At 37.4% G+C, this 25553-nt stretch overlaps 1 protein-coding gene and 1 long non-coding RNA gene across 2 annotated transcripts; one reads left to right on the top strand and one right to left on the bottom strand.

The window, feature by feature from the left end:
- Positions 1-213: 213 nt before the first annotated feature.
- On the bottom strand, positions 214-5900 carry LOC133577058 (uncharacterized). Its single transcript, XR_009811695.2, has 5 exons — positions 5866-5900; positions 4453-4553; positions 1996-2108; positions 1660-1804; positions 214-1533 (listed from the first exon to the last, which is right to left on the bottom strand). It is a non-coding gene; the product is annotated as an uncharacterized lncRNA (long non-coding RNA).
- Positions 5901-5954: 54 nt separating this feature from the next.
- On the top strand, positions 5955-24013 carry trmt12 (tRNA methyltransferase 12 homolog). Its single transcript, XM_061930307.2, has 7 exons — positions 5955-6146; positions 11521-11671; positions 13098-13296; positions 13371-13521; positions 17476-17585; positions 17645-17802; positions 22016-24013. The coding sequence occupies exons 1-7, from the start codon at positions 6094-6096 to the stop codon at positions 22358-22360; spliced, it is 1167 nt and encodes a 388-aa protein (XP_061786291.1). The 5' UTR covers positions 5955-6093; the 3' UTR covers positions 22361-24013.
- The last annotated feature ends 1540 nt before the right edge of the window (positions 24014-25553 follow it).

Raw genomic sequence — 25553 nt, 5'->3', positions numbered from 1 at the left:
AGGAATAATAAGACACGTCCCCCCAGGGCATCTCATCCTGATAATCAGGACAATGATTTTAGCTCAATAGCTAAAATGATGTATAACATCATTTAAAAAACGTCAGCAAGGATCACCAACCACAAACCATCACTAGGATGGAACTTACCTTGACGACGGGAATTAGACCAGCTGTCACCAACCCTGACACAGAAGACCTGCTAAAGGGAAAATGCTAAAAATTGGGCATATACCACGGTCCTAATTCTCAGAGAACACTACAATAAAGCACTTCAATCAGAAGTGGATAAACTGGGGGGTTTTATTTCACACAACTGGAAAGCTCCATTCCAGGTGGCCTCGGCGTGGGCCAAGGCACACTTGGGGCGCAGGCTGACGGCCGACACGCTCCGGCAGGCCCGGGTCTCAAGTGGACTCGGTCTGGGTAGACACCCGTGCCGTTGAGGAGGTGGTGCGCCCCGCACGTCTCCGACGGGCCGGGTCTCGAAGGGGCTCGGTCTCGTTGGACAACCGTGTGGTCATGGAGGTGGTGCACCCCTCACTGCCCCCGCCGGTCCTGATACCACCTGCCGCTGTGCACGCCACGGTGGCCACCATGACCGAAAAAATACACACACAAAAAAGATGGGTGTAACAGCGAGGCCGTGTAAAGTGAAGCGTGTTGTAGCGAGGGAACACTGTATTAGTTTCATCTTGTAAATATAATTGCTGGAATAAAAAAACCTTCATTATGTCCAGGTATATTCTTCCAAATTCAGAAGATTACAAAATGCTAAAAGTCTGCACATTTGACAATAAATATGGAGATGTAAAGTGGAAAAGAACTCTAAAGACCAAGTCAGGAATGCTCTCACTATTTGCCTACTAAGCAAATGTTTGATTTTCAGCTGCTGGGTCTTTACAACTACAGTCAAAATAAACTAGGCTTTTGATTCTAACAACTCATAATAATAATAATACACTCATAGTCACTTATAACACAAAGCTTATGTTGTGATGTGTTTGTTTTCATGAAGTGAAAGAATGGCCCCCCGCATTTTTACTATGTGACATGTTTTAGCATTACATCACAAAACATTTGCTCTTTTTGACGTTGTTATAGTCCAACAAACAAAACTGCAGCTTTGGACACGTGTCATGCTTTTTGCACAATCAGACAGTTGTCAAGTTGAAGAAGACATGAGATTTGACAGAAGGAATATGTTTAGCAAGAAAAAGGAAGTGCACATTATTTCCAGGCTTTCACATCAAACAATGTGGATGAGCAAATAATGAGTTTGACACACATTATTTGCTCATCCCAGCCTAAGGTCTTACTAACAATAATGAAATAGCTCTTCCTCCATGTATTCAATACCCAGGGGCAATAAGATGGACGAGGGTATGTATAGAACTTAAAAATGTCTGTGTCCCTGCCTGAATGTCTCCAAGGCAAATATCTTCTTTATAGTTGTAATCCAGTCTTTGTTGTCCTGAAATGTACATCATGTAACAGTTCCCGCCGACACAGCCAACAACTTCAGGAGATGGCAACTTGGAAACAGGGCATTGGAGAAGAAAAACATATTTTCCATACATTAGCCGCACCGCAGATATCCACCTTGTGAAATGGCTTACAGTATTTACTCAGAAATATCTAGTAAAGGTTTATTTACATACCTTAAGTGTTTCCAAACGGTGTCTGTAACACGGCAGTAAAACGGCTGATCAAACAAAATACAAGTCACCGCCATGGACCCGCCAGCTGCGCAAGCTAGCTCTCTGATCAGCTAGACAGACTCCATAACTCCACGGTGACGAGAAACTGAAACAATACGAAAAGAATGAATACTAATAGAGTGACTTGTAAACGTGTTGGTATATTAGCTAATGCTAGCGACACCAGCGTCATTACATTACCATAGCACGTAGAAATATGCAAGAAAACACTCCTACAGACGCTTAGTGGGACGCTTTAGTAAGCAAGAATAGTTTTAGTTCTAGTGTAAAACGTACAAAGGTTGCTTGGAGTGATGCATGAAGAATCCGTAGGATAGAACGGCTGGGAGACCGACGCCACTTCGGTTGGGATGAGAAAAAGAAGCACTACCCGTAAACGGAAGCAGCACCTGCAATGAACAAATTGGTCCATAAGATGACGCCATAGCACAAACAACAAAACACCACCTAGGTGTATTCACTCTTTTTATTATGGTTATTTTAGAGTAGAAAAATCCATAAATGAGTTGCAGTTTTGGAAGAATGTGGGTCATAATGTGTTTTATATGACATTGTCACTGAAAGAAAGCAAATTGTCACCAGGGTAACCGTGACATGGTGTCAAATATTTTGACAGGAAGTGATGTAACGTGAACCTACCATGTCTGCAAGTACTGATCATGTTGACTTTTCCTACATTTTTGATGATTATTAGACAGATTGCAAGTTCTACTAACAAGCTTTTTTTCATTGCTTTCTGTTCATGTAAAGATGGATTCTTCTTCATGTCTCTTTTGTGAGGCAAAGGTTTTGCACTTTATTGTCAAATATGCCTCTGTGGAAGCTGTGATTCATCATGTCCAGAGTACTGTATTGTTTAACTGTAATGTTGATGCTTGCCACTATAGCTTCCCCTGCATGGAGAGTCACTTGTAGCTGATATTTTCCAGGTATCTTGCCCATCACTAAGTTTGCTGAGCGTCTGAGGACAGCAGAGGAGGAAGATGGAGGTGGAGATGTGGAAGGTGCACGCCACGCTGCAGGATGGCATGGTGAGGAGTTGGACACCTCCAATTGTGGTAATAAAACTAGGCATGCATGAAACACCCTGCCAGGTCAGCATTGCACATGAAAATATGTTCATTGTCTTAGCCTAAAACATCACCCAAACATTCATTTGAACACTTGATTCATCCCACAAGAAGGAAATGTGCATTGATATGCCACACCTGTGAGGTGGTGGATTATCTTGGCAAAGAACACACATTTGAGAGGAATAGTTTTATTTCATTCATTATGGCCATCAACAAATGAAATGTAACATTATAGTTTTATATAATCAATCAATCAAAGTTTATTTATATAGCCCTAAATCGCAAGTGTCTCAAAGGGCTGCACAAGCCACAACAACATCCTCAGCTCAGATCCCACATCAGGGCAAAGAAAAACTCAACCCAACGGGCTACAATGAGAAAACTTGGAGGGGATGCCACCCTCTCTTGGTACATTCTTTTATCCTGATTTTGATGAAGTGCTGGATCAATTTAACCTAAAAAATGAAACGATTTTATTGGGAGATTTGAATATAAATTGGATGGACAAAAATAAAAAAGATCAATTAAAAGATATAGTATCAAAACATAAACTGTGCCTGTTATGAAAATTCCAAGCAGAATTACTAGGAGTAGTCAAACCTTATTGGATTTGATCTTTACAAACAAAGCAGAAGATGCCACTAAAACATATAACTTTGTGGCAGTTTTGTCAGATCACAGCATGACCCTAATGACAAGATCACAGCATGACCCTAATGACAAGAAAACTGACCAAGAAACAGTTTGCAGATTTCTTTCCTATTTCCAATGTCAATACAGACGAAAATGCAATCCCTAAGCATAAACTTTTCCACTTTGAAAATGAATTGAAAAACATCAAATAGGATAATGAAAATGTAGATCAATGTAGAGGCATTCAATTTTTATTTAAATTTTATTTGATATGCCATTGATATTTTTTTTTTTTTTTTTTTTTTTTTTTGAAACTCGATTTTTCATGTCACTATAAAGTTATATAGGTCACATTGTTTTATTTCATTCATTATGGCCATCAACAAATGAAATGTAGCATTATAGTTTTATATAATCAATCAATCAAAGTTTATTTATATAGCCCTAAATCTTGTTCAATATTCAATGCAAAACTTGTTTGGGTCCCTATTAAAAGGTTCATTTGTTCAACCTTGGCCCGCGGCTTTGTTCAGTTTAAAAAAAAAATCCCACTCTGTATTTGAGTTTGACACCCCTGATTTAGACAAACTAACATTAAATGACTAAGTCAAAATATTGACTTACTAATAATGACATACTGTACTTAGTATCACCTTACCACCTTAACTTTAACACATTTTCTGGGGGAAACACTGCATGGATGCACTTTAGACACATTAATGACGAAACAAATGTATTTGCATCTCGAGACTCGGTGACACTAGGCCAGGCAGCCTCTTAACCCTGACTTCGACAATTGATATATTGTTATTTACAGGTCAGAATACATGACAAAGAAATAGTCAACATAGTGTGAGAGAGAGCACACAAAGTTGTATCCCTTCACAATGCACCAAACCACACGTGACTACATTAAGTCTATATCATTTCATTAAAAAATTGTATTTCAATTTTAGTTTGTGTGAAAAAAAAAAAATGCTGCAGTTGGGATTTAATATTATTTACAAGCAAAATTAAACGTACTGACCTCCGCAGCATTTTCTTGCATTGCGCCCTCTACCGGCAACTTGTCCAAACTGCGACTGAATTCTTCTTCCAGCATTCATCAAAATATGCTTGCTTCTGAAACTGTTAAAATAAAATATATGATTATTCACATGTAAACTCACCCCCAAAATAATTATTCACATGTAAACTCACCCCCAAAATAATTATTCACATGTAAACTCACCCCCAAAATAATTATTCACATGTAAACTCACCCCCAAAATAATTATTCACATGTAAACTCACCCCCAAAATAATTATTCACATGTAAACTCACCCCCAAAATAATTATTCACATGTAAACTCACCCCCAAAATAATTATTCACATGTAAACTCACCCCCAAAATAATTATTCACATGTAAACTCACCCCCAAAATAATTATTCACATGTAAACTCACCCCCAAAATAATTATTCACATGTAAACTCACCCCCAAAATAATTATTCACATGTAAACTCACCCCCAAAATAATTATTCACATGTAAACTCACCCCCAAAATAATTATTCACATGTAAACTCACCCCCAAAATAATTATTCACATGTAAACTCACCCCCAAAATAATTATTCACATGTAAACTCACCCCCAAAATAATTATTCACATGTAAACTCACCCCCAAAATAATTATTCACATGTAAACTCACCCCCAAAATAATTATTCACATGTAAACTCACCCCCAAAATAATTATTCACATGTAAACTCACCCCCAAAATAATTATTCACATGTAAACTCACCCCCAAAATAATTATTCACATGTAAACTCACCCCCAAAATAATTATTCACATGTAAACTCACCCCCAAAATAATTATTCACATGTAAACTCACCCCCAAAATAATTATTCACATGTAAACTCACCCCCAAAATAATTATTCACATGTAAACTCACCCCCAAAATAATTATTCACATGTAAACTCACCCCCAAAATAATTATTCACATGTAAACTCACCCCCAAAATAATTATTCACATGTAAACTCACCCCCAAAATAATTATTCACATGTAAACTCACCCCCAAAATAATTATTCACATGTAAACTCACCCCCAAAATAATTATTCACATGTAAACTCACCCCCAAAATAATTATTCACATGTAAACTCACCCCCAAAATAATTATTCACATGTAAACTCACCCCCAAAATAATTATTCACATGTAAACTCACCCCCAAAATAATTATTCACATGTAAACTCACCCCCAAAATAATTATTCACATGTAAACTCACCCCCAAAATAATTATTCACATGTAAACTCACCCCCAAAATAATTATTCACATGTAAACTCACCCCCAAAATAATTATTCACATGTAAACTCACCCCCAAAATAATTATTCACATGTAAACTCACCCCCAAAATAATTATTCACATGTAAACTCACCCCCAAAATAAAGAATGTTGTTAACGCAATTACAATTATCGGTGTTACACACGGTCCCTCGTTCTTTGTCTTCCGACTAGAAACACATTTCGAATGTAGTTCCGACATCTATAAATACAAACGTTTCAATGCTGATACGTTAGTAGCCACTTCTGGAGTATTTCGACGGTAGATATATTGATTTTGGATTGAATGGATGCGGTACCTTGAACGGATGCGGTACCTTGAATGGATGCGGTACCTTGCCTCCGTGTGCCTAAGTGCGATGCACAGGAATTCAGGTAAGCTACAGCAAGAGGATGCAGAGGCTAAGTTGTTAGCATGTTAGCTTGGCTAGCGAAAACATGGCGGGCTTAAACATGTTATGTACATCAGTTGTCCTCAACCTTTTTAAACATGTTATGTACATCAGTTGTCCTCAACCTTTTTAAACATGTTATGTACATCAGTTGTCCTCAACCTTTTTAAACATGTTATGTACATCAGTGGTCCTCAACCTTTTTAAACATGTTATGTACATCAGTTGTCCCCAACCTTTTTAAACATGTTATGTACATCAGTTGTCCTCAACCTTTTTAAACATGTTATGTACATCAGTTGTCCTCAACCTTTTTAAACATGTTATGTACATCAGTTGTCCTCAACCTTTTTAAACATGTTATGTACATCAGTTGTCCCCAACCTTTTTAAACATGTTATGTACATCAGTTGTCCCCAACCTTTTTAAACATGTTATGTACATCAGTGGTCCTCAACCTTTTTAAACATGTTATGTACATCAGTGGTCCTCAACCTTTTTAAACATGTTATGTACATCAGTTGTCCTCAACCTTTTTAAACATGTTATGTACATCAGTTGTCCTCAACCTTTTTAAACATGTTATGTACATCAGTTGTCCTCAACCTTTTTAAACATGTTATGTACATCAGTTGTCCTCAACCTTTTTAAACATGTTATGTACATCAGTTGTCCTCAACCTTTTTAAACATGTTATGTACATCAGTTGTCCCCAACCTTTTTAAACATGTTATGTACATCAGTTGTCCCCAACCTTTTTAAACATGTTATGTACATCAGTGGTCCTCAACCTTTTTAAACATGTTATGTACATCAGTGGTCCTCAACCTTTTTAAACATGTTATGTACATCAGTTGTCCTCAACCTTTTTAAACATGTTATGTACATCAGTGGTCCTCAACCTTTTTAAACATGTTATGTACATCAGTGGTCCTCAACCTTTTTAAACATGTTATGTACATCAGTTGTCCCCAACCTTTTTAAACATGTTATGTACATCAGTGGTCCTCAACCTTTTTAAACATGTTATGTACATCAGTGGTCCTCAACCTTTTTAAACATGTTATGTACATCAGTGGTCCTCAACCTTTTTAAACATGTTATGTACATCAGTTGTCCTCAACCTTTTTAAACATGTTATGTACATCAGTTGTCCTCAACCTTTTTAAACATGTTATGTACATCAGTTGTCCTCAACCTTTTTAAACATGTTATGTACATCAGTTGTCCTCAACCTTTTTAAACATGTTATGTACATCAGTTGTCCTCAACCTTTTTAAACATGTTATGTACATCAGTTGTCCTCAACCTTTTTAAACATGTTATGTACATCAGTTGTCCCCAACCTTTTTAAACATGTTATGTACATCAGTTGTCCCCAACCTTTTTAAACATGTTATGTACATCAGTGGTCCTCAACCTTTTTAAACATGTTATGTACATCAGTGGTCCTCAACCTTTTTAAACATGTTATGTACATCAGTTGTCCTCAACCTTTTTAAACATGTTATGTACATCAGTGGTCCTCAACCTTTTTAAACATGTTATGTACATCAGTGGTCCTCAACCTTTTTAAACATGTTATGTACATCAGTTGTCCCCAACCTTTTTAAACATGTTATGTACATCAGTGGTCCTCAACCTTTTTAAACATGTTATGTACATCAGTGGTCCTCAACCTTTTTAAACATGTTATGTACATCAGTGGTCCTCAACCTTTTTAAACATGTTATGTACATCAGTTGTCCTCAACCTTTTTAAACATGTTATGTACATCAGTTGTCCCCAACCTTTTTAAACATGTTATGTACATCAGTGGTCCTCAACCTTTTTAAACATGTTATGTACATCAGTGGTCCTCAACCTTTTTAAACATGTTATGTACATCAGTGGTCCTCAACCTTTTTAAACATGTTATGTACATCAGTTGTCCTCAACCTTTTTAAACATGTTATGTACATCAGTTGTCCTCAACCTTTTTAAACATGTTATGTACATCAGTTGTCCTCAACCTTTTTAAACATGTTATGTACATCAGTTGTCCTCAACCTTTTTAAACATGTTATGTACATCAGTTGTCCCCAACCTTTTTAAACATGTTATGTACATCAGTTGTCCCCAACCTTTTTAAACATGTTATGTACATCAGTGGTCCTCAACCTTTTTAAACATGTTATGTACATCAGTGGTCCTCAACCTTTTTAAACATGTTATGTACATCAGTGGTCCTCAACCTTTTTAAACATGTTATGTACATCAGTTGTCCCCAACCTTTTTAAACATGTTATGTACATCAGTGGTCCTCAACCTTTTTAAACATGTTATGTACATCAGTGGTCCTCAACCTTTTTAAACATGTTATGTACATCAGTGGTCCTCAACCTTTTTAAACATGTTATGTACATCAGTTGTCCTCAACCTTTTTAAACATGTTATGTACATCAGTTGTCCCCAACCTTTTTAAACATGTTATGTACATCAGTTGTCCCCAACCTTTTTAAACATGTTATGTACATCAGTGGTCCCCAACCTTTTTAAACATGTTATGTACATCAGTTGTCCCCAACCTTTTTAAACATGTTATGTACATCAGTGGTCCCCAACCTTTTTAAACATGTTATGTACATCAGTTGTCCCCAACCTTTTTAAACATGTTATGTACATCAGTGGTCCTCAACCTTTTTAAACATGTTATGTACATCAGTTGTCCCCAACCTTTTTAAACATGTTATGTACATCAGTGGTCCCCAACCTTTTTAAACATGTTATGTACATCAGTTGTCCCCAACCTTTTTAAACATGTTATGTACATCAGTGGTCCCCAACCTTTTTAAACATGTTATGTACATCAGTTGTCCCCAACCTTTTTAAACATGTTATGTACATCAGTGGTCCCCAACCTTTTTAAACATGTTATGTACATCAGTTGTCCCCAACCTTTTTAAACATGTTATGTACATCAGTTGTCCCCAACCTTTTTAAACATGTTATGTACATCAGTTGTCCCCAACCTTTTTAAACATGTTATGTACATCAGTTGTCCCCAACCTTTTTAAACATGTTATGTACATCAGTTGTCCCCAACCTTTTTAAACATGTTATGTACATCAGTTGTCCTCAACCTTTTTAAACATGTTATGTACATCAGTTGTCCCCAACCTTTTTAAACATGTTATGTACATCAGTTGTCCCCAACCTTTTTAAACATGTTATGTACATCAGTGGTCCTCAACCTTTTTAAACATGTTATGTACATCAGTGGTCCCCAACCTTTTTAAACATGTTATGTACATCAGTTGTCCTCAACCTTTTTAAACATGTTATGTACATCAGTTGTCCTCAACCTTTTTAAACATGTTATGTACATCAGTTGTCCTCAACCTTTTTAAACATGTTATGTACATCAGTTGTCCCCAACCTTTTTAAACATGTTATGTACATCAGTTGTCCTCAACCTTTTTAAACATGTTATGTACATCAGTTGTCCTCAACCTTTTTAAACATGTTATGTACATCAGTTGTCCTCAACCTTTTTAAACATGTTATGTACATCAGTTGTCCCCAACCTTTTTAAACATGTTATGTACATCAGTGGTCCCCAACCTTTTTAAACATGTTATGTACATCAGTTGTCCCCAACCTTTTTAAACATGTTATGTACATCAGTTGTCCCCAACCTTTTTAAACATGTTATGTACATCAGTTGTCCCCAACCTTTTTAAACATGTTATGTACATCAGTTGTCCCCAACCTTTTTAAACATGTTATGTACATCAGTTGTCCCCAACCTTTTTAAACATGTTATGTACATCAGTTGTCCCCAACCTTTTTAAACATGTTATGTACATCAGTTGTCCCCAACCTTTTTAAACATGTTATGTACATCAGTTGTCCTCAACCTTTTTAAACATGTTATGTACATCAGTTGTCCCCAACCTTTTTAAACATGTTATGTACATCAGTTGTCCCCAACCTTTTTAAACATGTTATGTACATCAGTGGTCCTCAACCTTTTTAAACATGTTATGTACATCAGTGGTCCCCAACCTTTTTAAACATGTTATGTACATCAGTTGTCCTCAACCTTTTTAAACATGTTATGTACATCAGTTGTCCTCAACCTTTTTAAACATGTTATGTACATCAGTTGTCCTCAACCTTTTTAAACATGTTATGTACATCAGTTGTCCCCAACCTTTTTAAACATGTTATGTACATCAGTTGTCCCCAACCTTTTTAAACATGTTATGTACATCAGTGGTCCTCAACCTTTTTAAACATGTTATGTACATCAGTTGTCCCCAACCTTTTTAAACATGTTATGTACATCAGTTGTCCTCAACCTTTTTAAACATGTTATGTACATCAGTTGTCCTCAACCTTTTTAAACATGTTATGTACATCAGTGGTCCTCAACCTTTTTAAACATGTTATGTACATCAGTTGTCCCCAACCTTTTTAAACATGTTATGTACATCAGTGGTCCTCAACCTTTTTAAACATGTTATGTACATCAGTTGTCCTCAACCTTTTTAAACATGTTATGTACATCAGTTGTCCCCAACCTTTTTAAACATGTTATGTACATCAGTTGTCCCCAACCTTTTTAAACATGTTATGTACATCAGTTGTCCCCAACCTTTTTAAACATGTTATGTACATCAGTGGTCCCCAACCTTTTTAAACATGTTATGTACATCAGTGGTCCTCAACCTTTTTAAACATGTTATGTACATCAGTTGTCACCAACCTTTTTAAACATGTTATGTACATCAGTTGTCCCCAACCTTTTTAAACATGTTATGTACATCAGTTGTCCTCAACCTTTTTAAACATGTTATGTACATCAGTTGTCCTCAACCTTTTTAAACATGTTATGTACATCAGTTGTCCTCAACCTTTTTAAACATGTTATGTACATCAGTGGTCCTCAACCTTTTTAAACATGTTATGTACATCAGTGGTCCTCAACCTTTTTAAACATGTTATGTACATCAGTTGTCCTCAACCTTTTTAAACATGTTATGTACATCAGTGGTCCCCAACCTTTTTAAACATGTTATGTACATCAGTGGTCCTCAACCTTTTTAAACATGTTATGTACATCAGTGGTCCTCAACCTTTTTAAACATGTTATGTACATCAGTTGTCCCCAACCTTTTTAAACATGTTATGTACATCAGTTGTCCCCAACCTTTTTAAACATGTTATGTACATCAGTTGTCCCCAACCTTTTTAAACATGTTATGTACATCAGTGGTCCTCAACCTTTTTAAACATGTTATGTACATCAGTGGTCCTCAACCTTTTTAAACATGCTTTAATGTTATTGCCATTTTCTGTCTGCCGATACACAGACAACAACTTCTGTCCCGAACCTTCCTGGACCGAGGCTTTGGTTTAGTAAAAGAGTCGACTGGGACTGTTCTTCTGCCAATTGTACCCTGGTGTTTACCACAAGTTGATGTGACACCTCCAGGCGGTAGCTGTCAACTCGTTTGGTGTCAGGTACTGAGAGCTCATCCAACACACTCAATCATCTTGTACACCTTTGTACTAAGGAGAGATGTAATCAATCAATATGATATTATCACGGTATTAAGGCCACCGTATGATATTATTGCGGTGTATGTCCGATAAAAAGTGTATATGAAGTGACAGGAATGTTTAGGATATACACACTCACTGTAATTGAACACAAACATAATGTTCTAATCATATTTATTACTACAAACAAGTATTTTAAGTGCAAAGAATAGTGCAGGAACATCCCATGTTTCAATCAATCAATCAATCAAAGTTTATTTATATAGCCCTAAATCACGAGTGTCTCAAAGGGCTGCACAAGCCACAACAACATCCTCGGCTCAGATCCCACATCAGGGCAAGGAAAAACTCAACCCAATGGGATACAATGAGAAACCTTGGAGGGGACCGCAGGAACGAGTGGATCTAGTTTAATAGTGTGAGAGTCCAGTCCATAGTGGATCTAGTTAATAGTGTGAGAGTCCAGTCCATAGTGGATCTAGTTAATAGTGTGAGAGTCCAGTCCTTAGTGGATCTACTTAATAGTGTGAGAGTCCAGTCCATAGTGGATCTAGTTAATAGCGTGAGAGTCCAGTCCATAGTGGATCTAACATAATATTGTGAGAGTCCAGTCCATAGTGGATCTAGCATAATAGTGTGAGAGTCCAGTCCATAGTGGATCGAGTTAATAGTGTGAGAGTCCAGTCCATAGTGGATCTAGTTAATAGCGTGAGAGTCCAGTCCATAGTGGATCTAACATAATAGTGTGAGAGTCCAGTCCATAGTGGATCTAACATAATAGTGTGAGAGTCCAGTCCATAGTGGATCTAGTTGTTAGTGTGAGAGTCCAGTCCATAGTGGATCTTGTTAATAGTGTGAGAGTCCAGTCCATAGTGGATCTAACATAATAGTGTGAGAGTCCAGTCCATAGTGGATCTAGTTAATAGTGTGAGAGTCCAATCCATAGTGGATCTAGTTAATAGTGTAGTGTGAGAGTCCAGTCCATAGTGGGGCCAGAATCTTGAGTGGAGACAGGTCAGCAGCGCGGAGACGTCCTCAGCTGATGCACAGATGAGTGGTCCACCCTGGGTCCCGACTTTAAACAGCTAGCGCGTCATCTGGCCCCCTCCCCTCTCCACGAAGGAGAGGGGGGCAGAGCAGAAAAGAGACGGCAGATCAACTGGTCTAAAAGGGGGGTCTATGTAAAGGCTGGAGTATACAAATGAGTTTTAAGATGGGACTTAAATGCTTCAAGCAAATATTAAGAACAAAGATGGTTGAGTGTCTTTAAAGTGACAATGTAAACATTGTTTGATACCCTCACAGGTCACGGCATTATTGTGAAGACTTTGAAATACCTGGGTATCTACAATAGCGTGGTAGTAACTTGTCCTTACATCTTCCACAGTCTTCTCTGCTGAAAAAGAAGGAGAAAGGCAGGAGGAGAGACAATAAACTAGAAGAAGTCCTCCTTGAGCTGTTGGAATCTCATGGAGAAAGATGGACGGAGGAGCTGAGAATAGATCTGCCTCGCAGCTTCCAGCGACATGGAGACTTGGTCCTGCTGGGGCACAACTGTTTCTTGGCCCCTCCTTGGAAGAAAATAGGTCATGTTTTCAAATGGCAGCACCTTTTTGTTTTAAACAAGGACCAAGTGGATTATAACCTAGTTTTGTTGTAGACAAGCAGCTATGGCGGGCTGTAGCCAAAGGCCTGGGGGCCAAACGCCTGGCAAGGATGAGTGGAATATGCAGCGACGGGTACAGGTCTCCCAAAGTGACCATGCTCTTGGGAGAACACAGCTGGGTTGAACACGTGGACAATGGCATCACGTGAGTGTGACTGAAAGTCAAGTCATTTATACAATTAACGCCTATTCAATTAGCCTGTGACTTTTCCATAGTCACCGGGTGTTTGGTGTACAAAAGCAATTAACCACCAGGTTAAAAACCTAAATTGCTATGGTTGTATGCAACTTTTTATGTTTTGTATTTAACACCAAATTGAAATATCATGGGTTATCAGCATCCAGCAACTTTATCTTTCTCTGCATGAGCTTTAAAGGAGCCCTATTTTGCAAAAACTATTTTTCTTACCTATTATCTGCTGCTGTGTATTTAGTATCTGCATAAGTCCCGAAAAATTGAAATCAATCCATGGAGGCATTGTGAAGATAGGGTTTCCGCTTAATGTAACTAAAGCCACACCTAAAAATATCGGGTTTTTTTACGTGAAAACAAAGTAAATATACTGTATTGTACCCTCCAGAAAAAATCACATAAAGTCTGGTGCTATTTAAATTTGTTATTGCCAATCTTAAGAAAACAAACATCTCAATTCCAAAATGTTTTACCTCCCGTGCACACACTTTTGTCTCCGTGCTTCCCCAAACACAAAACAATACTTGCTCATTCTGCGCCAATCAAAAGGTAGAAAAGCGCTATACAAGTATAACCATTTTACCATTTTTTTTAGGCATCGATGGTGTGTTTGGGGTAATGGGAAAATAAACATCAAAAATCAAACCTCAGGTACATAAAACATTACCACCAGCAGGTTGTTACGGAATAAGCCCTTCTCCAACAAAAGTTCAGGAACTTTTGGTTCCTGAAACCTGGAACTATAGGTTCCTGTAGAAGTGTGTGCTTTGTGTTTCCACCACATTTTACAGTTCAGATAGTTTGTACAAATCAGACTGATGACATATGGAGGAGTGATTCAGTATATTTCACCTACATTGATCCCGTGTGAATAAGCACAATATTAGGTCACACTTCCTTTAGTAAAAAGTAAGTCAATGAAATACAAAACAATCATGTATAAAACTATATGATTTAAAAAACAAAGTGTACCGAATTGTTCATAAAAAGTCAGGCTTTTGTCAGAAAGTTGTCCTCTCGGTAGATGATGAATTCATGAGAGTCATGTGATTCCTTTTAGTCCATTTCAGCTGTAAACAATATATAAATGATAAATGTCAGTGTTTATTTGTAAATAACAATATATCAATAACATATGTCAGTGTTTATCTGTAAATAACAATATATAAATAATTCATGTCAGTGTTTTTCTGTAAATAACTATATATGAATAATATCTGTATGTTTATCTATAAATAACAATATAAAAATAATAAAAGTCAGTGTTTATCTGTGAATAACAATATATAAATAATAAATATCAGTGTTTATCTGTAAATAATATATAAATAATAAATGTCAGTGTTTATCTGTAAATAACAATATATAAATAATGCATTTCAGTGTTTCTGTAAATAACAATATGTAAATAATAAATGTCTGTGTTTATCTGCAAATAACTATATATAAATAATAAATGTATGTTTATCTGTAAATAACAATATAGAAAATAATAAAAGCCAGTGTTTATCTGTATATAAATAATAAATATCAGTGTTTGTCTGTAAATAATAATATATCAATAATAAATATCAGTGTTTACCTGTAAATAATTATATATAAATAATACATGTCAGTGTGTATCTGTAAATAATATATTAATAATAAATGTCAGTTGTTTATCTGTAAATAACAATTTATAAATAATACATGTCAGTGTTTATCTGTAAATAACAATAGATAAATAAGTGTCAGTGTTTATCTGTAAATAACAGTATATAAATAATGCATGTCAGTGTTTCTGTAAATAATAAATGTCAGTGTTTATCTGTAAATAACTATATATAAATAATATATGTATGTTTATCTGTAAATAACAATATAAAGATAATAAAAGTCAGTGTTTATCTGTAAATAACAATATATACATAATACATATCAGTGTTTATCTGTAAATAATAATATATAAATAATACACGTCAGTGTTTATCTGTAAATAACAATATATAAATAAGTGTCAGTGTTTATCTGTAAATAACAATGTATAAATAATGCATGTCAGTGTTTCTGTAAATAACAATGTAAATAATAAATGTCAGTGTTTATCTGCAAATAATAAATGTCAGTGTTTATCTGCAAATAACAATATATAAATAATAAATATCAATGATTGTCTGTAAATAATATATAAATAATAAATGTCAGTGTATCTGTAAATAACAATATATTAATAATAAATGTCCGTGTCTATCTGTAAATAACAATATATTAATAATAAATGTCTGTCTATCTGTAAATAATAATATATAAATAATAAATTTCAGTATTTATATGTAAATGATGATGTATAAATACATGTCAGTGTCTATCTATAAATAACAATATATGAATAACAAATGTCTGTCTATCTGTAAATAACAATATATAAGTCAATCAATCAATCAATGTTTATTTATATAGCCCTAAATCACAAGTGTCTCAAAGGGCTGCACAAGCCACAACGACATCCTCAGCTCAGATCCCACATCAGGGCAAGGAAAAACTCAACAAGTAATACATGTCAGTGTCTATCTGTAAATAACAATATATGAATAAAAATGTCATTGTTTATATGTTAATCATAATATATAAATACTAAATGTCAGCGTTTATCTATAAATAGCAATATATTAATAATAAATGTCAGTGTTTATGTCACGCAAACAACACCCAACACATCGCTTTAGCTTATTAGCATTGTGTTCACTGGGGTTGAGGCTAATAACTACACAAATGGAGTGTGACTCATGACTTTTACAACATGTAATAAAGTAAATAGTTAATATTTAATGTTATTTACCTTAGTTCCACTCGTGTGCTGCCTCCTATATTTCACTTTTATCTAACAAAGTCAGAGTAGTAGCAGCTGAGGTCTTTGCTTTGCGTCATACTGTTCTGTAAATACGTTTAAAAGAGTCTGTACACTTCCCGTATCGAAATAAAGTTTGTCAAAAATGATGAACCACAATAAACTGCATATAGTTTAAAGACTCGGACTGAGTAAAAACACTAAGATAGTGCCACTGATCAGCGCTCTTCAACATAAAGATGTCCCACAAAAGTTCCTGCGAGTCGAAAGTTCATTTTGTTCTTTCTCTTCGTTGTCAAGTTTGTTGTAATAGAAATAAACAAGTCATGCTTGCTGAGATAGGCCCCAGCACCCCCCGTGACCCCAAAAGGGACAAGCTGTAGAAAATGGATGGATGGATGGAAGTCGTGCTTGCGGTCGTGTGTTTGAAAAATACGTTCATCAGCGCAGCCCACCCCCTAAAAGGTCCCGGGTGGCTTCCAAAAGTCCCACCTAGCAGGCAGGAACTCTGACATGTTCCTGAAGAACTAAATCTACCCGGGCAGTTTTTAGTGGAAACACAGGGGGAACATCATTTACCTGAGTAAATGAGAAAGTTCCTGAAAAAGTTCCTGCCATGGAAAAGAGCTTCATGAATGGATATGTATTAGGGAGCCATGTGAATTAGACCGCCCACAAAATGGTGCATCCTGAAGAGACTATGCAGAATCTGGACCATTATATGTTTTGTAGACAACAGGGAAGGGTTTTAAACACAGAAACAAATAATATGATGCCTTTAAAATGTCAGTTGTGTCACTCTGCAGAACTCTTCAGGGCTGTTAATGCTGGCTGAGCAGTTTTTTTCTTGGTACTAATACAACATTGGTTCTGTTGCTGCTGTGATGCTTGTCATTAAATGACCATAGAGATCTTTGTTTATATATGCAAATTCCTATATATAATTTTTCCAATTATAATATGTATATAATATAATTTTCAGCATTTACAGTAATATATTTAGCTCCAAGGTATAATTTTGACACAACTCTTGTATGAAGTATTTACAGTCAGTTGTTGTTGTTTTTTTCCTATTGCAGATATGAGTTTGATGTCACCAAATGCATGTTTTCAGCTGGGAATATATCAGAGAAGCTGCGTGTTGCTGGATTCGACTGCAGGGGCGAAACTGTGGTTGATTTATATGCAGGTAAGAAATGTCTCCTTCTGTACATATGATTTGGTAACACAAGTGTGTTGTTCTGTCAGGTATAGGATACTTCACACTTCCATATTTGGTACATGCGGGCGCAGCACATGTGCACGCCTGCGAGTGGAACCCGCATGCGGTCCAAGCGCTACACAAGAATCTTGTGATCAATGGAGTACATGACCGCTGCACAGTTCACCCGGAGGACAATCGACAAGTAATATGTGCTTTTTATGACTTTAATGTACCTAGATCAGTGGTGTGTCTAAACTACGGCCAGTGAGACGTCAGGAGTTTAACAAAGCATCACACCTCCAAATTCATCTTACATTTCAGGCTGTTTCTGTGGACACTGTGAGGTATCAATGACCTTTGAAAGTTCCTTGAAATAAAAGCACAGCATATACGTATATGCAGAGGTGGGTAGAGTAGCCAGAAATTGTACTCAAGTAAGAGTACTGTTACTTTAGAGATGTATTACTCAAGTAAAAGTAAAGAGTAGTCACCCAAATATTTACTTGAGTAAAAGTAAAAAGTATGTTGTGAAAAAACTACTCAAGTACTGAGTAACTGATGAGTAACCTGTTTGTTTAATGATGACGGCAACAAATAATGCACAAAAACATAAAAATAGCAATGAGCAAATTCAGAGCCAGGAATATCTTTTAAGCAACTAAAACTTAGACTTAGACTTCCTTTTTATTGTCATTCAAATTTGAACTTTACAGTACAGATAAGAACAAAATTTTGCTGCATTAGTTCATGGTAGTGCAGGATAAAAAAGCAATAAGGTGCAGATATAAATAAATAAAAAGGTTACTGTACAGATAAATATATTGCACTTTTTCATATGCATCCGCATTTATGGATGTATGTTATATTGTCTTTTTTATTCCAGCGAGTTAATCCATTTTGGGGGGAGTTGAGGGGATAATTATGATGCGTTCAAGAGCAAACAATAATATATATTAAATAATAATACATTAACATAAAAAAATTAAGGCAAATTGAGCCACAATAACTTAACAGCACCATAGGCTCAATAGGCAGAGATTACAAAGGAAAATAACAAGTTAGCCTTTACGCAAACCTTAAACTGATAGGTGTGGGCTGCATCTGGGAACACACTGATCGATGTTTCTATGCATGCGTGTGTGTGTGCGACTGTGCGTGTGTGTGTGTGCGTGCGACTGTGCGTGTGTGTGTGTGTGTGTGTGTCTATGAGGCTGCAGTGCGTTAATAAATGTCCCCACACGATGTACATTTGACAGTGATTCATAGCAGGGAAGCTAACATCAGCCTACGGTGACAGCCAAAATATCTACTAACGTTACTTACCGCCATGTGCCTTGTTGAGTTCATGTAAGCTTAAGCTTGTTAATCATGTGACCGCCTGGCTCTGTTTGATTGGTGAAACGGAGTCAAACGTCACCAGTGACTGCATGTGATTGGTGAAACGGAGTCAAACGTCACCAGTGACTGCATGTGATTGGTGAAACGGAGTCAAACGTCACCAGTGACTGCATGTGATTGGTGAAACGGAGTCAAACGTCACCAGTGACTGCATGCGATTGGTGAAACGGAGTCAAACGTCACCAGTGACTGCATGTGATTGGTGAAACGGAGTCAAACGTCACCAGTGACTGCATGTGATTGGTGAAATGGAGTCAAACGACACCAGTGACTGCATGTGATTGGTGAAACGCAGGCATGCGATAGATCCTACTTTGAAGGTCTGTCTGACAAACCAAAACAAACAAAGCGTGCATTAACAGATGGATAAAAATCAGTAGCGAGTAGTGAGCTGAATGTAGATAAATGGAGCGGAGTAAAAGTAGCGTTTCTTCTCTATAAATATACTCAAGTAAAAGTAAAAGTATGTTGCATTAAAACTACTCTTAGAAGTACAATTTATCCCAAAAGTTACTCAAGTACCGGTAGATGTAACGGAGTAAATGTAGCGCGTTACTACCCACCTCTGCTTATATGACACAATCCAAACAACCTTCCCTCGTCATGGTGCAAAAACAAAATGCAACTAACATGAAGGTCAACACACATAGTCACACATAGCACAACGTCCAAACAACATAAAACATTTCAAAATGACACCCATTTAAATCCATTAAAGTGGATGATGGGAAAAATGTCAAACACTTTCTCCAACTTATCGATGTGGATTTAGCTTCTTGATATTTCTGATTGATTACAAAACTTTAAGGAGGTTGTCACGGAAGTAAACAATGTAGGAGTCAAACTTTCACATACTCTTTAATATCAATCAATCAATGTTTATTTATATAGCCCTAAATCACAAGTGTCTCAAAGGGCTGCACAAGCCACAACGACATCCTCGGCTCAGATCCCACATAAGGGCAAGGAAAAACTCAACCCAGTGTGATGACAATGAGAAACCTTGGAGAGGACCGCAGATGTGGTCTCGAGGGGAGACCGGTGCAATGGACGTCAAGTGGGTCTTGCATAATAGTGTGAAAGTCCAGTCCATAGTGGATCTAACATAATAGTGTGAGAGTCCAGTCCATAGTGGATCTAACATAATAGTGAGAGTCCAGTCCATAGTGGATCTAACATAATAGTGAGAGTCCAGTCCATAGTGGATCTAACATAATAGTGTGAGAGTCCAGTCCATAGTGGATCTAACATAATAGTGAGAGTCCAGTCCATAGTGGATCTAACATAATAGTGTGAGAGTCCAGTCCATAGTGGATCTAACATAATAGTGAGAGTCCAGTCCATAGTGGATCTAACATAATAGTGAGAGTCCAGTCCATAGTGGATCTAACATAATAGTGAGAGTCCAGTCCATAGTGGATCTAACATAATAGTGTGAGAGTCCAGTCCATAGTGGATCTAACATAATAGTGAGAGTCCAGTCCATAGTGGACCTAACATAATAGTGTGAGAGTCCAGTCCATAGTGGATCTAACATAGTGTGAGAGTCCAGTCCATAGTGGATCTAACATAATAGTGAGAGTCCAGTCCATAGTGGATCTAACATAATAGTGAGAGTCCAGTCCATAGTGGATTTAACATAATAGTGAGAGTCCAGTCCATAGTGGATCTAACATAATAGTCAATCAATCAATGTTTATTTATATAGCCCTAAATCACAAGTGTCTCAAAGGGCTGCACAAGCCACAACGACATCCTCGGTACAAAGCCCACATAAGGGCAAGGAAAAACTCACCCCAGTGGGACGTCGATGTGAATGACTATGAGAAACCTTGGAGAGGACCGCATATGTGGGTAACCCCCCCCCCCCCTCTAGGGAGACCGAATGCAATGGATGTCGAGTGGGTCTAACATAATATTGTGAGAGTACAGTCCATTGTGGATCCAGCATAACAGTAAGAGTCCAGTCCACAGTGGGGTCAGCAGGAAACCATCCCGAGCGGAGACGGGTTGAGAGTCCAGTCCATAGTGTATCTAACATAATAGTGAGAGTTCAGTCCATAGTGGATCTAACATAATAGTGAGAGAGTCCAGTCCATAGTGGATCTAACATAATAGTGTGAGAGTCCAGTCCATAGTGGATCTAACATAATAGTGAGAGTTCAGTCCATAGTGGATCTAACATAATAGTGAGAGAGTCCAGTCCATAGTGGATCTAACATAATAGTGAGAGTCCAGTCCATAGTGGATCTAACATAATAGTGAGAGAGTCCAGTCCATAGTGTATCTAACATAATAGTGAGAGTTCAGTCCATAGTGGATCTAACATAATAGTGAGAGAGTCCAGTCCATAGTGGATCTAACATAATAGTGTGAGAGTTCAGTCCATAGTGGATCTAACATAATAGTGAGAGAGTCCAGTCCATAGTGGATCTAACATAATAGTGTGAGAGTCCAGTCCATAGTGGATCTAACATAATAGTGAGAGAGTCCAGTCCATAGTGGATCTAACATAATAGTGAGAGTCCAGTCCATAGTGGATCTAACATAATAGTGAGAGAGTCCAGTCCATAGTGGATCTAACATAATAGTGAGAGTCCAGTCCATAGTGGGGCCAGCAGGAGACAATCCCGAGCGAAGACAGGTCAGCAGCGCAGCGATGTCCTCAACCGATGCACAGGCGAGCGGTCCACCCCGGGTTCCGACTCTGGACAGCCAGCACTTCATCCATGGCCACCGGACCTGTGCCCCCCTCTCCTCCATTATAATAATTCTATATCCATTATATATCCATCATATTAATATAATATGTACACACACACACACACACACACACACACATATATATATATATATATATATATATATATATATATATATATATATATATATATATATACTGTATATATATATATATATATATATATATATATATATATATATACACACGCACACACACAGTTACTTTACATGCATGTTTTGTAATAAAATAATGAAGTGATGTTCTTGTGTGTCAGGTTCAGCTGGGCAGTGTTGCAGACAGAGTCAACCTGGGCCTCATACCCACCTCTGAAGACGGCTGGCCAGTGGCATGTCGCCTTCTGAAGAAAACTACTGGTGGTATTTTACACATTCATCAAAACGTTACATGGCCTGGAGTAATAACTGATGAGTGGGGCGTACGCGGGAAGAGAGAGGCGTGGCAGGCCTGGGCGGCTGATGCTGCAAGCCGCGTCGGCTCTCTTTTGAAGGAACTCACTTCTAAACCGTGGACAACAAGCATCCAACACATTGAGGCCGTGAAGTCGTATGCGCCTCATGTTCACCATGTGGTGCTGGACTTGGAGTGCAGACCTTCTTGACCACCTTGGATACAATGCCATTCATGCACAGTATCAAAAAACTCTGACATACATTGTGCTTGTCCAGGACTTGGGCTGTCAATTTTTGGGCACCAAACCATTCCATTCCATTGTTAGGGTTCAGAATGGATTCTTGGTTCAAAATCTTTCCTTTTTTTAATAACACAGGGTGCCAGTTCTATGGCACAAGTGGCAAAAAAGAGTGAGAAAGTTGAGGAGTGCTCATCAAAGACTTATTTGGAACATCCCACAGGTGAACAGGCTAATTGGGAACAGGTGGGTGCCATGATTGGGTATAAAAGCAGCTTCCATGAAATGCTCACTCATTCACAAACAAGGATGGGGCGAGCGTCACCACTTTGTCAACAAATGCCTGAGCAAATTGTTTAAGAACAACATTTCTCAAGCAGCTATTGCAAGAAATTTAGGGATTTCACCATCTACGCTCCGTAATATCATCAAAGGTTCAGAGAATCTGGAGAAATCACTGCACGTAAGCCATGATATTACTCAGGTGGTACTGCATCAAAAAGCCACATCCGTGTGTAAAGGATATCACCACGTGGGCTCAGGAACAATTTAAGTACAACTTAAGCTGTACATCAAGCAAGAATGGGAAAGAATTCCAGTTCAAAAATGTGTCTCCTCAGTTCCCAAACCTTTACTGAGTGTTGTTAAAAGGAAAGGCTATGTAACACACTGGTAAAAATGCCTTTTTTGCAATGTGTTGCTGCCATTAAATTCTAAGTTCATGATTATTTGCAAAAAAAAAAAAAGTTTCTCAGTGTGAACATGAAATATCTTGTCTTTACAGTCTATTCAATTGAACATAAGTTGAAAAGGATTTGCAAATCATTCTTTTTATTTACCATTTACACAACGTGACAACTGCCCTGCGATGAGGTGGCGACTTGTCCAGGGTGTACCCCGCCTACCGCCCGAATGCAGCTGAGATAGGCTCCAGCAACCCCGAAAGGGACAAGCGGTAGAAAATGGATGGATGGATGAACAACGTGACAACTTTACTGGTTTTGGGGTTTGTAGATCATCTACATCAACAATATGATTTGTCTGAGTGGCTGGACAGGACAGATTGAAATTTTATTTTTTATCATTTGTTTTGAATAAATTAAGAATCATTACAAATAAGAGTTGCAAATAATCTGAAAATCAATTTTTTGACACCCCTATCTAGGACCACGCAGTTTAAGTTTATTTAGGTGAATAACTTGTGCCTTTTTAACAAAATTACCTATTTTCTACCACAGATTTAAAGGGGTTTTATGTTTTTTTTCTATATTTAAAACACGTCCTTGTGGTCTACATAACATGTGATGGTGGATCTTTGGTCAACATTTTGCTTAGATGATGTTATACAGACCGTTTTCAAGCCGCCTTCACCCCGCCATCTTTGTTGAAGTTTTTAGCTTTTCCATGGCGAGTTTATTGACATTTTAATTTCAAAATATACGCTTCTTCATATTAGAAATGGTAGCATCGGAGGATGTATGTGCAGAGAAAGTATGAAGCAAGGCAAGATTGTTTTATATATATCTTTGCAAGGCCTCTATGGTTGGATGTCACATTTTCAAGACTGACGCAGATCCAAATACACAAAAACAGGTACCAGTTGGTCAATCCAATTGTTTTACATAATAGAGCCCCTTTAAGTAAATTTGTTCGTCATTTATGTTTTAGAAAAAATACATAGATTTTTTACTATGACACCAAACAACCTTATTCTTTGTAATTTCACTCCTGAGCTATTGACAGGTGGATTGAAATGAAGAGTTTTCACTCCCAGAATATTTTGTTGTGTATCTGCGACACTCCAGTGTCACTACAAGTCAAATGTATCAGATGATTTGATTCAGTCTACCTTTTTATGGATTGACATTGGAGATTTTCTGCACACTGCTTTAAAATGTTAGGTATACAAGTGCAGAACTGACAATGGCTTTGAATGACATAAAGCAGGGCTGTCCAAACTGAAAGCATATGAAGGGCATTTTTCTAAGCAAAATGAACATGTGTCAAGTTAAGTAGCAGGTTATCTGACTTTAAAATGAACATGTGTCAAGTTAAGTAGCAGGTTATCTGACTTTAAAATGAACATGTGTCAAGTTAAGTAGCAGGTTATCTGACTTTAAAAGTGATGTTTTATCCCCACAATGCAACGGGACAGTTAAAATGGCTGCCACCATGTTCCCACAATGCATTGCTATGTTTATTGTTTGGGCTAATGTTGGGGGTCAATGTTTATTTGTATCTTTATACAACATTTTACCTGATTGTTTGGAACATTTACTTGCTAACAATGTTAGTTTTAGGAAAATCGATGCTTAAACCATGATTGTGGTAAGTAAGGTATTCAGCAATTGTGTTTTTAGTATAATTCCAATTTTACAAAGTGTGTTTTTGTGCATCACATGGTATTATTAATCAGTAAGGCATTGGGCAAATCAGCTCACTCTTACATGAAGTATTTTGATGTTCTCAATATACTTCCTTATTCTTTACTCCAAGACACAGTTGAGTGGTCACCTTACCTTTCATTCACTCAACAGGTGAGCTGTCGCTTTAGGAGAAATGCTGCTCTGACTTTTAAAAGCATACATGAGGCACAACGATTCAAAAGTTTAACGAACATAAACGCACTCACACACAGTCACTGAATGGCCACATTTTACGGTAAATATGAAAGTGTCGGCCACCACCAAATGAATAGCCGTGTTTCAGGCTGGCGTCACATCCAGGGAGAGGCTTGATGCCTCAGCATCCGCTGCTGCTCACTGCTCCCCTCACCTCCCAGGGGGTGATCAAGGGTGATTGGTCAAATGCAGAGAATAATTTCGCCACACCTAGTGTGTGTGTGTGACAATCATTGGTACTTTAACTTAACTTAACTTAACATCCATGGAGAGGCTTGATGCCTCAGCACATCCAGGGTGATCCAAAGTGTCTATTATATATCATGAAATGGTTGCACTCAGTCTTGCTGGAAGTGGTGCGTCATATACATTTAGTCATCTTACTGTATAGAAGATATCAATGGATTGTGCACATGTCAGGTAATCAGCTGCAGGTGTAGCACAACAACTTTCCACACCAGTTGCCCAAAAAGTGTCCTCAACTTCCACAAAACGATAACTTGGGTCCTGTTTATTCTATAGGAATCCTTGGTGTTGAGAAC

The sequence above is a fragment of the Nerophis lumbriciformis genome, linkage group LG36 (assembly GCF_033978685.3).
Source record: "Nerophis lumbriciformis linkage group LG36, RoL_Nlum_v2.1, whole genome shotgun sequence".
NCBI lineage: Eukaryota > Metazoa > Chordata > Actinopteri > Syngnathiformes > Syngnathidae > Nerophis > Nerophis lumbriciformis.
This window is presented reverse-complemented; position numbering and strand designations above follow the sequence as displayed.